At 36.3% G+C, this 18,022-nt stretch overlaps 1 protein-coding gene, 1 long non-coding RNA gene and 3 other non-coding genes across 6 annotated transcripts in view; 4 read left to right on the top strand and 1 right to left on the bottom strand.

The window, feature by feature from the left end:
- The window catches only part of LOC144442433 (low-density lipoprotein receptor-related protein 5-like), a 38,100-nt gene extending 36,891 nt beyond the window's left edge, over window positions 1-1,209 (bottom strand). Inside the window, exon 1 of the mRNA XM_078131780.1 lies at window positions 1,027-1,209. Within this exon, the coding sequence (XP_077987906.1) occupies window positions 1,027-1,084 (58 nt within the window). The 5' untranslated portion in view covers window positions 1,085-1,209. The remainder of the gene's footprint in view (window positions 1-1,026) is intronic.
- A 2,421-nt stretch (window positions 1,210-3,630) lies between these two features.
- Window positions 3,631-3,702, top strand: Trnae-cuc (transfer RNA glutamic acid (anticodon CUC)). Its single transcript has one exon. It is a non-coding gene; the product is annotated as a tRNA-Glu (tRNA).
- A 1,379-nt stretch (window positions 3,703-5,081) lies between these two features.
- Window positions 5,082-5,153, top strand: Trnae-cuc (transfer RNA glutamic acid (anticodon CUC)). The gene has a single exon. It is a non-coding gene; the product is annotated as a tRNA-Glu (tRNA).
- A 481-nt stretch (window positions 5,154-5,634) lies between these two features.
- Trnae-cuc (transfer RNA glutamic acid (anticodon CUC)) lies at window positions 5,635-5,706 on the top strand. Its single transcript has one exon. It is a non-coding gene; the product is annotated as a tRNA-Glu (tRNA).
- A 4,845-nt stretch (window positions 5,707-10,551) lies between these two features.
- LOC144442499 (uncharacterized) lies at window positions 10,552-17,775 on the top strand. Of its 2 annotated transcripts, none has more exons than XR_013481641.1 (4): window positions 10,552-10,708; window positions 11,995-12,091; window positions 14,087-14,209; window positions 16,857-17,775. It is a non-coding gene; the product is annotated as an uncharacterized LOC144442499 (long non-coding RNA). The 2 variants fall into 2 exon arrangements; XR_013481642.1 differs by lacking the exon at window positions 10,552-10,708 and adding an exon at window positions 11,591-11,752.
- Window positions 17,776-18,022: the final 247 nt, after the last annotated feature.

The raw sequence follows: 18,022 nt of genomic DNA, 5'->3' as shown, positions 1-18,022 counted from the left end.
CCCATTCTCTATCAATGATAGACCAGAACTAGTCCTCCATGCAGACGGAGTAAGTCAGGACTCGATTCTGACAATGGCTCTTTACTTCTTTTCCTTCGTTGTTTTTAGGAACAATGTCAGAATTGAGTCCTGTACTCTGTCTGTCAGCAGAAATAGACTGAAAAAGCTTGCAGATAACACTGAACAGGGTTTAAAGCTGGATCTCTTGATGCTTTCAAAGCATCTGTCCAGCTCAACTACAGCCCTCTCTTTCAGTCGATCATTACAAATCAAATACCAGTTGTCTGGTCATTCGAAGTCTCTATACACAGACACCGTATTATGTTAGAAAAACGTGCCAAAATGTGCCAAAATCACAACTCCCTAGCCTTGATACGATAGTACATCTTTTGTACTGAGGTTCATTCTTGCTTAAATAATAAGAGCACAGCCTACAGCAACTGAAGACACATTCACATAAAGTGTGAATCAAGGCCGGAGTGCTGTAGTATCAAGGATTGGGTGTTATATGTAAAATACTAATCACCTCCATGGTCGAATTAATTAGTCGTGTGTGTGTGTGTGTGTGTGTCTGTTTTATACTACTGTACTATTACTGTCCAGTCAATCCCTACACACCGAACGATAGAAGAGGGTATTGCTTTTACTGAGAGAATTGCATAATCACATGTCTATCAGCGTTGGTCAATCAGTTGACGCACATCGCTAGTTAAAATAAACAACTCGGCCGATGCATAGCGTCAACTGTTGGAAATATGGAACGCCAGTTCGCTGTGTCACACGTACAGTGTACACACACATGAATACCCCAATAATTTTGGTAAATAAAAGAAAAAATAATTATGTGGACTAATTATAACTCGCCAAAGATGTGAAGAAGAGACTGAACAGCAATTCTTTGATTTCAATCATACAGAAATATGCAGTTAGAATGTGATTACTACCGTAAAACGTCTATCAATCATAAACAGTACAGTCCACAGAAATGGTTGGTGCTCTCGAATGTAATGATCGATGATAACTTACCGTAAAACCTTTCTAAGCTCAGCAGAATCGGCAGGAAAACTACCACACACACCTTCATAACGTTAGTGGTACGTGTTGTCACTAAAATCCTATACCTTTCGCACCAAAACACTGATGTTTGAATGAATATTCCTAACAGCGTTCGCAGAGGTTACTTACGTGCGATTTGCACTTCTTACCATGTGGAAGGATATGACCTTACTGCGTCACTTCCGGACTATGACGTCATAAGGTCATGTGTACCTTGCTCTGTAACATGATGTAAGTTTTCTGCGAAACTGTCTGACTACATGTATTGAGACCATTGCACTGGGTTTTGTTGTTTGTTTTTTATAATTACTTTCAGCAATATCTTTTTTTCGTCCTTTCAAATGATTCTCCATCTGTTCTAAAGTTGTGTTCGTTTTTAATTTGTCCATATCAGTGTTGCTCTCAGAGTCTTTCAATTTTCAAGATGTAGAACAAATGAATGAACAAATAAATGAAAAACGAATAAACAAAAAGCAAAAACAAATGACACGAACACCCCTAAAAACAAAACATATAATCAACGCGAAACACAGAGCAAAGTTCTTCTAACCCTCTCCAAAACAGAGAAACCATGACCCTTCAAAAATCTCAGTGTTTTTACCGTACAAACACTTACAAACATATGAACACAATACTGGTAAAAATTTGAAAATAACAGAAAGATATAAAAGTGGAGAGAAAGGGACTATGTTAGCTGTTGGTGATCCAAATATGAGTAAATAGATTATCAATGAAAGTGATAATTAAGATATTGTTCTCAGAAATATAAACAAAACAAAACACCGACATACAACGTGTCCTTGAAGACAGGAAGACATTTATTGTTTAACCTTTTATTATTGTCTTTATTGTGGCATTGTCATTCTAAAACATCTAGTACGTCAATGGAGGTGAAGCCATTTCTGTGTCTTTTTTTAGATTCCATCTTTATTATAAGGGTATATACATATTATATATTATATATATATATATATATATATATATATATATATATATAACTATATATAACAGTGCTCTATATATATATAGAGCACTGTCTTAGCAGATTGATACTCACCGAGTTATATATATATATATATATATATATATATATATATATATATATATATATATATATATATATATATATATATATATATATATATATATATATATATATATAACTCGGTGAGTATCAATCTGCTAAGACAGTGCTCTATACCGCAGTGGCAGAGCGTAATAGTTTTGGTAGTACTGGAACTCTTTCTTGGTTGTAACTCGGAGCTTCACGCACCATGCGTGAAACTCCGAGTTACAACCAAGAAAGAGTTCCAGTACTACCAAAACTATATATATATATATATATATATATATATATATATATATATATATATATATATATATATATATATATATATATATATATATATATATATATAGTTAAATCGATTAACAATTAACAGTTAACACCTTTCTGAATAAAGCTAAAACAGTCATATTTTGCTAGAAAATATGCATATGTACTGTGAGTTTTTGTCGTGCCTCTCAGCACTCATTGTGTTCCTACAGCATGTGTTGAACGATGCCTGGGGGCGCCCCATCACAGGGAGAACAGACAATAGACAATGCAATATTGCTTGTATTGTGTTTTGTTTGTTCCTATCAATGATCCTAGCTTCCCATATCGGTTCATTATGATTTGTTTGGTGGCACAAGTAAATTTCATATCTAGATTAGCCCAGTAAATAAAATATATCAAATATGAATGAATTTTATTTAGAAACACTATGTAATCATACCCTGTAGTAATTATGATCATAATGCTAATATTGGAATACAATATGTCGACTTGTGATTAGACTCTGGTCGACATATTGAGCGTATCAAGTGACACGTATCAGGTGTGTTATTGTGGGAGACAAAATATAGCGCCTCAGTAACTTACAGTATTCTTGTAAAGAAAGCCTACTTCTGATTACCTTGGTTAAAATATACTTTTTCTTTAACTTTATAGTTAAATTCCAATTCAAGCATTACAGTAGCCATTTGATTTATTATAAAATTTTGTAGATCATTTGGAGTCTAAGAAAATAGAACTAAATGATCAGAATATATGTTCAGCAATATTTTTGAAGATTTCCAACAAGAGGTTTATGGGAAAACATCCGGTGATGACGTCACGAATACTCATATCTCTACAGAGCTTTTAAAGCTATACTAGCTGTATTTGGAAAGATTTTGTTTTGGTGTCCGCACCTTTAAATAAGTGGTGCCAACGCGATCACGATTTCAATTTGTTACTCCCCTTACTTCCTTGTCTGATCTAAAAGAATACAATGTACTCCAGTTTGCAGCTAGTGTAGCTCTGTGTGTCAAGACAGAGGAGTTTTTCCCATAAACCTCTTGTTGGAAATAGCTCAATCTGAATCCAGTCCCGTACACCATGGCAACTTGCAAGCAGGACTACTCTATCCACAGACCTTTTACGTGTAGAGCACTAATTGTTATCAGTATATATAGTTCTCGTTGATGTATATAAGTGTAAGCCTATGAAAAAATGGATTGAAATTCTGGCAATATCAATCTATAGTATATTCCCATATGGTCTAGTGGTTAGGATTTGGCGCTCTCACCGCCAAGGCCCGGGTTCAATTCCCGGTGTGGGAAGTTATTTTTAATGGTGTAGGTCATTTTTATTTAGATGTATCCGGCCAAGTTTAAAATTCTCAATTTTATTCATCTCGTGTATGAAAAGACACAAACATGTATTTTGTGTTTGCCTTGGATACTAGTCCATCTACTGTGGTGTAATTATCCACATTTATTCGTATAAATCGGAAATCAGAGCAAAAAAAATGATAAGAGAGAAATGTGGATTGCATCAGCAATAGTTTTGTCAGTCAGACCAAAATTTAGAAATCACGACAGAATTAATGCTTGATGGCATAATGGGTCTAATAATTTTGTCTGCCAATCACCTGATGATATGTGTTTAGAAAGAAGTGATTCAGCCGATGGGGGCGCTATGCATTATCATACTGGTCGGTAATCTGTTGTGTGGGCTTGCTCCAAGGAAATGGAAGACGACTATGGACATACATCATGTAGGTGAACATCTCAGAAATATCGGAAGGAGAAAAGCTGGTAAAGTTTGAGTAAAAAAGTGTCCGATATGAAACTGAGAGTACAGTTGAAACAAATGGGAAGAGTCGGAGAGGAGTATAACTATTTAAAAAGTGCACGACTGCCTAAGATGGCAACTGTATGACTGTATATGAAATACTAAAAGGACTAAATAATTTCGTTGTGGTCTGGTATCCATCCTCCCATGCCGCTTTTATGGATACAGTTGTGACAGAGAGTATATATATTTGTAAATATATCATCATCATGATGATAAGTTTTCGGCCCAGGTGCCTCATTAAAGTGCCGCACCATTCGATACAAGTGTACTGAACCAACCTGGTATTGCATTAAGACTAAAAGAAATAATTGGACTTGAATTATTGTTTATGGTCAAAATATAGTGATTATTAGGGGTATTTAATTATCAACTTGACGTCTATTGATTTATCACGGGCAGACTCATTAAGTTTGTCTCCGGTAGTAATAGGGAACTTGCAAACCCACCATGTTGAATGTTGCATCATAGGAAATGTGATGATAAATAATAATCAATTAGTATTGTAAACAATGTTGTTAAATTGTTTATAACCACGAATGATCAATTCATATTTAGCCTGACCAGTGTGGGAGGTTTATTTCATCGGTAGCTCCAGATAAGATATTACGATAACCACATATAATCCCATAGTCCTTTGCGTCTGAGCATGCTCAGTCTGGATTGCAAGTTCCCTATTAGTAGGACCGTCAATGATGTGATTGATAAAGGCTGGGGAAAAAAACGTGCGATTTTATGATCTAAGTTGGCCTTTCCACGATTTTCTTTATTAATGTACAGAAAGAAGAGAGGGGTTTTGTGGCGGAGTGAGGTTCCAATTTAATTTCAAGAGTAAGTCCTATGCTGCAGGGAAGTAGAATAGCCATCCCATATGGTCTAGTGGTTAGGATTTGGCGCTCTCACCGCCAAGGCCCGGGTTCAATTCCCGGTGTGGGAAGACTCATTTTTGCCCATCTATTGCTGTGGTGAAAGCCCACTATTCCCACACATCACGATGTATCACCTCTGATAGAAACACAGGGAACATGTACATCGTATGCCTCGCCATTCGAAACAAGTGTACTGAACCAACCTGGTATTGCACTGAGACTAAAAGGAATAATCGGGGCTTGAAGTATTGTTTATGGTCAATATATGGTGATTATTAGGGGTATTTAATTATCAACTTGAAACTTCAGTAACTTAAAGTCTATTGATTTATCACGGGCATACTCATTAATTTTGTCTCCAGTAATAATTAGTAGGACCGTCAATGATTGATAAAGGCTGAAAACAAAGTGAGATTTTATGATCTAAAGTGGCCTTTTCACGTTTTTCTTTATCAATGTACAGAAAAAAAGAGAGAGGGTCTGTGGCCGAGTGCAGTGAGATTCCAATTCAAAGTCTAACTTCTATGCTGCAGAAAAGTATCACAGCCATCCCATATGGTCTAGTGGTTAGGATTTGGCGCTCTCACCGCCAGAGCCCGGGTTCAATTCCCGGTGTGGGAAGACTCATTTTGCCGATCTATTGCTGTGGGGGAAGCCCACTCATAACGATCGCGATGTATCACCTCTGATGATAAAAACACAGGGAACATCGCATACACGAGAAAGGAACGTTTTCTTTCGACATTGGTCTTGGCATATAGTCCCTTACTTGTACATTCACATTATCGGTTGATTTTAAATATGTATTTTGATATATATTCTCATGTAAATAACCATATAGTCATTATATGGTGTTAGGCGGTTCATAGTCTCTGATGATCGCAGCAAATAGAACACAGCCATCCCTTATGGTCTAGTCAGTCTAGTGGTTATCACAGAGATAAAACGTTTCATAATATAATTGTCACTAGGAGCGCTGTTCGCAAGCCGTTTACACTGCTTTTCTGAATTAGCTGTATCCTAAAAAACATTCAACAGACACTCGCTCAAAACAATGTATCAATACTTTAGGGAGACATCTTAGTATTTAGTCTGTAAAGTACGCCGTGACGGGCGCCCTCACACACCGGTTAACCCCTCTCACCGATGAGGGCGGAGCGACACGACGTATCTTACAGTATTACATGTAACAGCTATTTTACACTTATGAAATCATAATGTCCTTCCATCAACTTTCCAGCTATAAATTGTAAAATATCAAGTCCGATTTATTTTCTTCGTAATTCGTAAATTGTGTTTCTTTTATCGTAAATGTAAAAATGAACTTTTATTTCCGTAATTTGTAATTGAACACATTTTTTGTGTAAATTGTACTGGGTATTCCCGGCCCCTTGCCCACCTTACACACATTTTTACAATTGATCTATGCAAAAGAGTCGGTTACGTATTGATCTATAATTGTGCTCTCAAACTGAGAAAAGAAGGAAGGAAAACTGTTACATGTAAATGGCCTATTAAACACGACTGCGTGGGAAGTTTATGGGATCGGCATTTCCGGCGTACTTCCGGGATTCTTTATAAGTTCCTTAAAATGTGTAAAGGTGTCACGCCGTCACTGTTTTATCGATATCGTTACGGTAGACAAACAGTCTGTGATTAGTCGTACTTAACTTTTCTGTCCATTTAATGACGACATGATTGCGTATGATGCAATAAACACCTATTAAATATATGTTTTCGTTCTTTAGTAGTAGTAGTAGTAGTAGTAGTAGTAGTAGTAGTAGTAGTAGTAGTAGTAGTAGTAGTAGTAGTAGTAGTAGTTAGATTTATAAATTGGAATCCTGAGATTTCTTGAAATACTGAGGTTTGAAAATAGACGAAAATTCAAGTTCTGTGCGTGTAAAGAAAAGAATAATAAATATCGTAAACTAGAATTTAAATTCTGAAGATTTACATTTTAAGTGGACAGATAACAGAAATATAATATAGAAATTACGCGAGTGATTTTTAACGTAGTCTGTATGCGACTGGTGGCTTCACATACTGTATCTTCCCACTTTTTAATTTTGCCACACGTCAAGAAAATGATAGTCTAGCTCCAAACTGGTACAGTATTACGTATTAAAAACTTCATTACTTTTTTTTCGATAAAGTAATGAAGTTTTTAATACGTAATAAGCTTACTGTACCAGTTTGGAGCCAGACTAAGAAAATGAGTACTTGGATATATGCACTGTTATTGCTTTCACATCGACAATACTATAACTGCCTAACATCCTAAAATACAGTACTTAGAAGCTCTAACAAACTTACCGTTCACACAATAACGTACAGTTCCGCTTTTATTTAGGTATCACATTCCATTACCTGATAATTTGAAGTAATTAATAATTGGAATCACCAAGTCACAACTCACTGTAGTTCTATTTCTATACATCGTTACTCGACACATGTACAGTCACGTGGTTTTGCTTTCGAGTGATTTCTGAATGATACGAATACGGAGTATTTTAGTCTTTTAGTTTAGTCTACGTACTTTGAAGTTCTTTGTACGTTTTTGAGTGAGATTACAATATATTTAAAATTCACTCGCAGTATTCTACTAACTGATATATATATATATATATATATATATATATATATATATATATATATATATATATATATATATATATATATATATATATATATATATATATATACGCAACCGTCACTTGCAATGGACTATAAGTCAAACCTGGTACGAAGATATAGCATATAAACAATCTAATGACGTAACGTATCAAAAATCGTCCAGGATTCCTATCTAGGCAATGTCAGAGGGCAATATAGGTCATATATAGAAGGCATGCACTGAAATTAATATATTATAACTTATAGTTTAATTGAGATTCCATGCAAGTATTTTCACGTAATTTCAGGGTTATCAGTGGCCAAGTGGTTAAACTACTTTCTTCTTACCACTGCGGTCTGGGTTCGAACCCAGTCTGGGTTTGATTACATTTGTCACGTGCTGTAAGAAGAGTGTCGTTCAGTTTGACCTCAGACCACTGTCTGAGGTTTGACTCTACCGAACAACGCAGGTTTTCCTCGAGTACTCAGGTTTCCGACCTCCTGTACTAACATGGAATCTTCCTCCTGTCACTGGGCAATGACTGTTGGATGGTTTATAGATAAATAAGTAAGTAATAAGTATAAGGTTTATAAACTCTATTTTCGTTCCGTCAGTAGAAAACCAATACTCAACCGTGTAACCATGTAACATCAGCAGGGTTGATTTTGGCTCATCTCTATGGAATCACATAGTGCGTCCAGTATTGGAATATGCAGGTGAAATACTAATACTTAGTTGAACTGACATGGAATGTTTAGAAAAGATGCAAAGGTCTGTGGGGAAATTCATTTTAAAGGCAACTCGTTACACTGCAAATGAGGCAGTACTTGGTGACCTAGGTTGGACCACAATGATAAGTAAATTTAATGTGTTGAAACTGAAATATTTTAAAAGACTTTCCAATCTTCCAAAAACACGCTGGACCAAGATTGTATTCAACAAACTCACTGCAATTAGTCAAGACTCTGAAATGAACACGAAAAACCTGTGCTGGGATTGGCCTAAATCTATAAATAACGTCTTAACAAATCTCAAAACACATAGAGAAGAAATAAAAAATCTCTCAGACAATAAAATCGAGCAAATAATTTTCAAGTATGATGAATCTAAATGGAAAGGAGATATGGAAAAAAAAGTCTAGTCTCATTCACTACCGTATGTTCAAAACATCTCTAGAAATGGAACCGTATCTTAAATCAGTAAATGACTTCAAGGGGCCACAATTAAAATTTAAAGCAAGATCCTATACATTAGGACTTTCATATGAAAAGAGAAAGTGGGAAAACTGTGACTTTGATTGCTCCTGTCCCTGCTGTGGGCAAGAAGATGAAACACTTGAACACTTTCTCTTTTCGTGTGAAAGCCTTTCAACCTATCGTCACATCTTAATGAAGAACACAAAAGATCTTTTACTTTTACAGAGGCAAACCTATATCAAGATTTTATACAAGGCAAAGAACTGTTAAGCCTCTTTATAGGAGACAGTACAAAAAATTATAACAATTTAATAAGTCAAAAAATTGACAAATTTATCCAGCGATTTCTAATTAATGTAATGGAACATAGGAAAACATGTTTAACCTGATGGAGAATTGTAATTTTTATCTCTTTCTTTCACTCTTATTATTTCTTTGAAGTTATTAGTTGCTATTTTAACATGATATTTTGTATGAATTTGACTTCTATGTAAATGCTGATCCTAATGTTTTTAGTGAGCCCCTGATATAAAAGGGATGCAGAAAATAAATAAATAAATAAAATAAATAAATACTCCGGCTTGTTAAATCAATGACATCGAAACTACAATTTAAATATGTTAAAGCCGTGTTTTGAGCATTTCCAACGTGGGGCGTTGTTCACGCATACCAGTATACTATCATATTTTACTGAGAGTGGTATGGGTGTAGTTGATAAACAGAATATGAGATTGTCTGTAAGGTACGCCGTGACGGGTCGTCCTCACACATCGGCCAACCCTGTGTATGTGAGGAGGGCGGAACGTCACACGACGTATATCTTAAACAGTCTACATATTAGACGATGTATGGAGTAAAATTGGAACATAAACTTTATTTCGTGTTTGGTCTCATGGCCTCACTCCGAAGCCAAAGCTCCGCAGTCAAAACCCTTGACAATTCCTCCACTCCCCCAAAACATAATGACGGCTACCCTACACTTAGACTGTCGACAGTCGCTCGCGCCTTTTTTTCCTACGTTTTATCTAAACTCCGATCCGGCGCAACACTAGTATAATCGTGATATTGAGGGCCGAAGGGCCGAATGGTCGAGGGCCGAAGGCTCGGGCCTTCGGCCCTCGATTTCAGTTTCCGATTAGACTAGTGTTGCGCCGGATCGGAGTTTAGATAAAACGGAGGAAAAAAAGGCGCGAGCGACTGTCGACAGTCTACCCTACACTGACCGCCATGGTTACTGCACATGATGAAAGAATCAGTGTGGGCGAGGTTTCCTGAGCGTAGGAGGATTGGGTCACAAAACACATTCTTTTTTTGATGTACTGAATTGAGTACTTTCCATTTTGATTTTGTTATACTAAAATAGACTGTCCTTGCAATCAATTACATCACCTTTGAACTATTCGGCGTGATAATGAGAAAGGAATAACTACTACTATATGTATCGACTGACACAATCCAACAACGCCTACGATTCTCAAGTTTAAAGTATGTTACTTTGCGCAGACTCCCTGGTTTTTTCTCGCCATGACCTTCCAAGTAAAGCCCTGGTAAAGCCATATATGGAAAGAGTGATACCATATTTAAACACACGCGAGTTCCTGTTTTCTACGTAATGGTAAGGACAAAGAATGAAATTAGAATATCAATAGATGTTCATGTCGTGGTAGTCCGACTTATTGAACACTGACTATTTAAGTCACAACGTTACACGAAACGTGTCATATCATACATACACGTACATTACCGAGGTAGACGAGCAGTAGTAGTCCGTCAGCAAGTCCCTGCTTCAAACTTTGCGTCATTTTCGCTGAAGGTGAGTATCAATAACAATTCTGACTAAATACAGATGTTATCCTTGACCGATACCAGCTAGCAAACATGTTCAATGTGTTGTTTCAATTAGTCTTAGACTAGCTAGTGCCAGACCCTCCACCAAAGTTGGTGAAGGGTCTGTGGTGCTATCGAGGCCTTCACCGAATCTTACATGTAGAGTTAATTAAGGGGCCGGGTTAAGGGGTTATGAAGATGATTCGATACCACGCCGGTACCCAGACTATGTTTCCATTTGCTTCCAATTCTATGTGACGAGTTTTAATAGTGGTTCATTGTTTTAAGTCATTCTGATATTCGTTGCCACGTATTCTCACGAAAGAATGCCATCTACATACAGCGAATTTCACAATACCGTGCAGCTTTCCCGTTTTATAAGAGATCGCGTTGTGCCACAGTTTCTGGGTCACATAGAATCATATGGCTCATTTGTTGCAGAGGCTTCGGTGATGGACAGGCGTACACTTTTGTTAAACTTTCCATTTGCAAGCAAGATTGAAATGTGAATATTAATAATTACGTCAGATGCAATGAGATAAACAGTGTGAAAATTAAAATATTGGTGTTTTGGAGAGCCATAGTGGGAAACTGAATAATTTGTTTGTATGGTAAACCCTGGTAAATCCAACATCAGTAGCCCCTTGTTGGGTTTACCCCAGTATTGCTCAGTGACTAAACTGATCAGATGGCTGTGATATACTAGACATGTTTGTGTTGCCATCATACAACACGTGATACCCAAGGCTATGGCTCATAATGGTGACGATGATGTTGGGTTTTCCCCCGACTAGCTATACAGTATACATTATGCATGAACTGTCTAGTTTTATAACTACCCACTCGTTTCCGGAGCAGACATCCCAATGTACATGGTGTGTGCTATTTTCGAGACTTGATATAACAGCCCAAATTTAAAGTTAGTTATAACTACGTCTAAAGTGTTATGTCAAACAGACAACTTGAATAGATCTGTGATCAGGACCTTCAACACGGGGAGAATAACGTGCACTGAGTGACTACACTGGAGGTTGGTATGAATACATTGTAATAGGACTTAACAATGTAAATTTATTGGGTGCTATCATCTGTCTTTACAGATGCAAAACTTGGCATCAATACGGTCGTTCGGACCTCACACAAACCCACTCATCATGAAATGCCCTCATAAACATGCATCCCTAGACCATGAACACCATTGATTGACTATAATTCACAACAGTTTAAGCGAACTCATAATATTTATAAATTTGGTCTTTCTTTTTATTTCAGCTTCCAGCATTAATTTGACACATCTTGAATTCTTCCTGTAAGATTATCTCTAATGGCAAGTGTTGACGCTAAACCACTTTCCCTGCTTAACTTTGTGGTGAGTTACAATGTTTGTACGGAGCGAATGTGTATGTATGTATGTATGTATGTATGTATGTATGTATGTATGTATGTATGTATGTATGTATGTATGTATGTATGTATGTATGTATGTATGTGTGTGTGTGTGTGTGTGTGTGTGTGTATGTACGCACGCACGCACGTACGTACATACGTACGTACGTACGTATGTATGTATGTATGTATGTATGTATGTGCATGCGTGCATGTGCGTGCGTGCGTGCGTGCCACCGCGTGCGTATTGTATGTACGTACGTGCGTGCGTGCGTACATATTTCTGTGTTTCTGTGTGCGCTCGCCTGTCTGTCTGTCTGTCTGTCTGTCTGTCTGTCTGTCTGGGTTATTAACTGAATAATTGTATATACTTCAATACGTAATTTATGTAGTGCTAGGTTGAAAGACTATAAAAAGTCGATTTTTTTTATTCCACCTCCCAGGTAAATCATATCGAGGAATTATACATTTCAACTTTTGCCTTAGCGTGAGATTCTGTTTCTTGATTTTAATCCTATATTCCCACAAACACAGGGACGGTGTCACTTCGTGTTTATTCTTCTTTACACTTATACCCTTTAGCTGTCAAAAAATTGACTCGAGTGTTTGACATGTATTAGCAGTCCTCACTTCTCGTTGAAATACAGCGTTATCACCAAATGTTCCAAATCTACAATGGGGATGGTCAGTTTAGATTACGTCACCACGAAAACATGAGGTCAAGTGAGGTCAACTCTCAGATAAAAAAAAACAGGAAACCGGTGATATATCATCTTGTCTCTGTCAGGAATATGACAATTCTAATTCCGGAAACTTCTGCTAGAATATCGTTAAATCTACCATACTATAAATGGTGCATTTTTTACATTATTAAGAAAACGTTAAAACGATAACAGATATCTCCTGTGCTAAACCCCGGAGGATGTTATGTGGCACACCTAAAAATAGATCGATATATTTTCAACAAGCTCTGAATAAATCTACGCTGTGATACTTGTACGAAGTAATCACGTCATCGTTTGTTTGTATTTGCTAATATGTGTTATCGCATTTACAAGTTTACTCTGTCAATGGTACTAGAATCAAACTAGTATATCAACTTTTCATCAGGCATTGCTTAGAATTGTTAAAAGATACTAGTATCACAATTTGATACAGACACATATTTACCTATTTTAAGTTTTAAGTTCATCCATTTTGCTTTTAACTTGGGACATGATAAACGTTGATAGTTGTGAAAGTATTTGACAAATACTGATAAGTTCAAGTACAGAGTTAAACACATGTCCTCGTGATTCTGAGGTGAGATTCATAGTATCATCACCATGATCACTGACTGTAATGAACGCGCGAGAGCGCCCTCAATGACGAAATCTAGTAGACTTGACTTGACAGTGACTTGACAAAGTGACGTTGAAGTCCAAGCTTCCTTCTTCTACTACTTGCCGAGTGGTGTACAAAGAAACGAACTGAGAAGGAAATTCTCAGTTCTATCGAATAACACCGAAACTTTAAAACATATCAACGGAATGATTTAGAAAATCTTTCATACCCCCCACCCAGCGCTCTCAAACTTTCAAATTTAGTTATGGGGTGTACCCAGAATTGAAAACTTATGTTACAGTATCAAAAACTTACTGAGTGCCAAGTAACTCTAAAAATAAAGTTAGGTTATATATTTAATACACTTATAATTACAAAAGTGCATTTTTTCTGTACACACATATATATATATATATATATATATATATATATATATATATATATACATTCATTTCAGTAGTCCTATTATTTCATGTATTGCTGTACCAAGAAAGTTTTTTTTTTAAATTATATTTATTTTATCGTTATATCAAACTTACAACTCTAATTTCAAATTTCAAACTTGAAGGAAATAAAGTCTTGTCTTTGGTCATAATGCTTAGTGTTTCCGATTTCTCGTTATTCTATTTTAATTTCTGAATTTTTCATTAAACAGGGCTCTCTAGAAGAGGACTCAGTTCCTGATTATAATGATGTAAACAGTGATTTGGTAGAGAAGAAATACCAACCTATCTTGGGAAGTGAAAAAGTTGATGGAGTTCCCGTTATTCAAAAACCAGTGAGTAATAATTTTTTATTATATTTTCTGTGCAGAATATAAAAAAAATCGCGATTTGAATGTGACTTGAAAGGGGATGAAAGCAGGTAAGACTAATCTGATCTAAGCTTCATTTCTTATTCATAGGAAACCCTTGACCCTTGACCCCTTGCCTAAACAATACTGAGGCAGCGTGAGGTGAAGCTCCTAACAACGTTTACGTTTACTTGTTTGGTTCCAGTAATCCGACCCAACCTTAGTTTTTCACTGCCGACCCCACACTTTCATTTACATATGCGAAAAAAAATCACGAAAATTGTGAAATCTCGCAAGAAATAGTGGATACGGTAACTGGCATCAACTTAAAAAGACAATATAAAACTGTTCTTCCAATCTGTAATGGCTGTATATCTCATGAGAATAAACCAATAACACAGAGACCATATGGAAAACAACGGAAAACCACAGACAAGTACTTGTCTGTGGGAAAAATAACTACCTGAAGTAGACACTCACATATGAATATATATATATATATATATATATATATATATATATATATATATATATATATATATATATATATATATATATATATATATATATATATATATATATATATATATATATATATATATATATATATATATATATATATATATATATATATACACACACAAATACACAAGTTATGGTACGGAGCCGTTACTCAGAGTTTCACGCTTGAATGCGATCTTCGGACGACTAAATTTTAACGGAAATTCAAGTGATGGAATTCGAACTCGCAGAAGAACTGGTACCCGGATGTGATGCGCGTTGAGGTTTGACATGGTGGAATGAAAGAATGTATTTGTTTTCATGGCGGCACTTTGAAATCAGTTCTGATCGTTTATTAAGGAGTCCCAATTTATTTGCACTGATGATGAACATCTTCTCTGTAAGACACAGGTTGCACCTTTTTGTTGCATTAGAGTAGGCGGCTGCATGGGCAATGATAGCCCAGTTGATGGAATACTGGTGGCCCGACTCCTTTATTTTCCAGACACACTTTGAAAGTTCAGTACAATTTCCATATTTGTTATTGGCGAAAGAACACTTGTGGTTGCCGTAACGCGTTTTGAAGCTGTTTTCTGTTGAGCCAATGTAGGATTTAGTATCTCTGTTGTTTATTTTGACCTGGGCTCTGTAGACGATATTATCTGATCGGCATTTCCCATCAAGCGGGCAAGTTGATTTATCACGACAGTTGCATGTCCCTATGGGAGCTTCATTTCCGCGTTTAAGGATCATAGTATTGTGAGCTTTGATGATGGAAGCCATGTTATTCATACAACTGTAGCTCATTTTCACATTCCCCTTGTTGAATATTTTATGTAACTTGTGCTCCTTAGGGAAGTGACGGCCAAGAAGTTGGAGGAAAATTCTCCCGATGTTATTGCTTACGTTTTGACTGTATGGGGGATTAAACCAGATGACATTACGTTTCCTATTTCTCCGTCTCTTGATGGTGTCAATTCTATCTGTGTAAGCAAGGTTGTCTTTATAGCCACTTGCTTTGAGTGCGTCATCATAGAGGGGTGCTGCCTGGTTGAAAACATTATGATTACATGAGATGTCACACAGTCTTCTATTTATGGCTGCTGGTAGATGCTTGATGATAACCGGTGGGTGATTTGACTGTGAATTGATGTAGACTGGGTTGTCGTTTGGTTTTCTGTATGGGTAATATTTCCCACTGGAAAGGTCTAATACGATATCGAGGTAATTTACAATTTTCAGGTTAGCTTCAATGGTTACTTTCAGACCGATGTCATTGAAGATCTTTGTGATATTTTTCTTTATCCGCTCTGCCTTGTTACCCGATATTTTGTGGAAAACAGCTAAACCGTCATCCCTGTATAGACCTACATGGTCTTTAGAGTACTGCGATGCAATAGTACTTAGGATGTAGGAACCCACTAGTTCGCAAATCTCGGCTCCATCATAACTTCCCATAGTCATGTCAAACATATCTTTGTTGTCTCTTTTAACCCATGGAATGTTATCATCAAATAGGAGAGATTTCCTTGCGTGCATAAGAATTTCTATATCATGATCTGGGATATCAACATGTTGTTTCGCGAAGCTTAATGCATTACGTAAGATATTTTCTGTTATAGATGGATAAAAATTAACGATGTCGAAGATGATGAACGTACAATTAGGTTTGTCTGGTAATTTGGTAAACCAATCAATCACAGATGCCGTATTTTTCCACTGATTTACCCCAGTGGAAGACCTGATTATTGTTGTACTATCTTTTTATATTGATATATATATAAAATAAAAAATGTACCTACCCCTATTCTAAAATAGAGCGTAATCGGAACCACACAATTGTTTTCTAGGCCTTACCATGTGACATCGTCCCATCACAACAGCAGGTAGACTGTTTTTCAGCCCTATCAAGCTAATTTTCAACCACTGAGTGCTAGCTGATAGAGTGGCACGAATGATGTATCTTACAGACTAAACATCTATTAGCCAGATTTTTAAAAATGTATTTTTAGAGATGTTGCGTGATGTACAATTGATAAATATGAATTTTCTCGGTTCTGTAAGCTACACCAGCATGTGATTTACGCCACCAACGTCTTGATGTAATTTATTTTTAATGTTTTGTTTATAGGAGGAGCTCGATGGCCGACCGCGAGAACATGGAGCGCAATGAGTTGCATTTGATTCGTCGAGTATTTACGGTCATTACGACATGGTAAACTTGACTCCCTGATCTCTACCTGAGTAACTATTGGCAACACTGACGTCACTGGACTGATTCGCAAATGAAAACTCTAGCATGATTATTACACGTCAACTGAGCAAAGTTAAAATTCATGTTAAATCGGTTAAAAGTTATGAAAATAATCATGGCAAAAATAATACATTGAGGCTTGATAGCATTGAACATATTGCACGTCCTAAACATATTTATACGTTTTTTTAGACCTCAGACTTTTTATGTATGTTCATATTGAACGCAACTCTAACATTATTTGTACACATCAAATAAAATATGTGATTTTATTTTTTTGAACACATTATTTCTGTGGTCGTTCGCATGCTGTACTGTACTGTACTGTACTGTACTGTACTGTACTGTACTGTACCGGCGATAAAAGTTTGACAAGTTACTTTCTGCGTACGTAGGAAATGTGACTTTTTTGACGGTTTACATAAATAAATGTGTGATCATGAAATAAGACAGACATCAAATTATTGTTGTACTATCTTTATTTTGAAGCTTTAAATCATACACAGAGAAATATAAATAAAAGTGTTACATTTACAACATTGTAAAATTTAAACAACGAATGATAAGTCAAGGTCAAAAAACATTTGTGAATGCCATGATATTTGGTGAATGCCATGATGATATTTATGAATGGCATGTTATTTGTCAACGTCATGATTATATTTGTGAATGCCATGATGATATTTGTGAATGCCATGATGATATCATCTATGTTGTAACTCATGGTATAGATCTCACTCACTGGCTTGATCGGTTTGGTTTTCATGCTTTCTCTGCAATATATTAGAAATAAACATTTGAACCATTATTTCTCTTGTTGCCTTTCCCTTACCAAGCCATATATTATATATTCATGTCTGTCTGTCTGTCTGTCTGTCTGTCTGTCTGTCTGTCTGTCCGTCCGTCCGTCTGTCTCTGTATTTGTGTCCGTCCCTCCCAATCTGCCTGCCTGTCTGTCTTTGTTTGTCTGTCTGTCTGTCTGTCTGTCTGTCTGTCTGTCTGTCTGTCTGCTAATTCTTTGCCTCCGTTTGTCTTTTTTTCAC

Source organism: Glandiceps talaboti, chromosome 11 (genome assembly GCF_964340395.1).
Source record: "Glandiceps talaboti chromosome 11, keGlaTala1.1, whole genome shotgun sequence".
NCBI classification, from domain to species: Eukaryota; Metazoa; Hemichordata; class Enteropneusta; family Spengelidae; genus Glandiceps; species Glandiceps talaboti.
The sequence above is the reverse complement of the archived record's forward strand: the minus strand, read 5'-3'. Positions and strand labels throughout refer to the sequence as shown.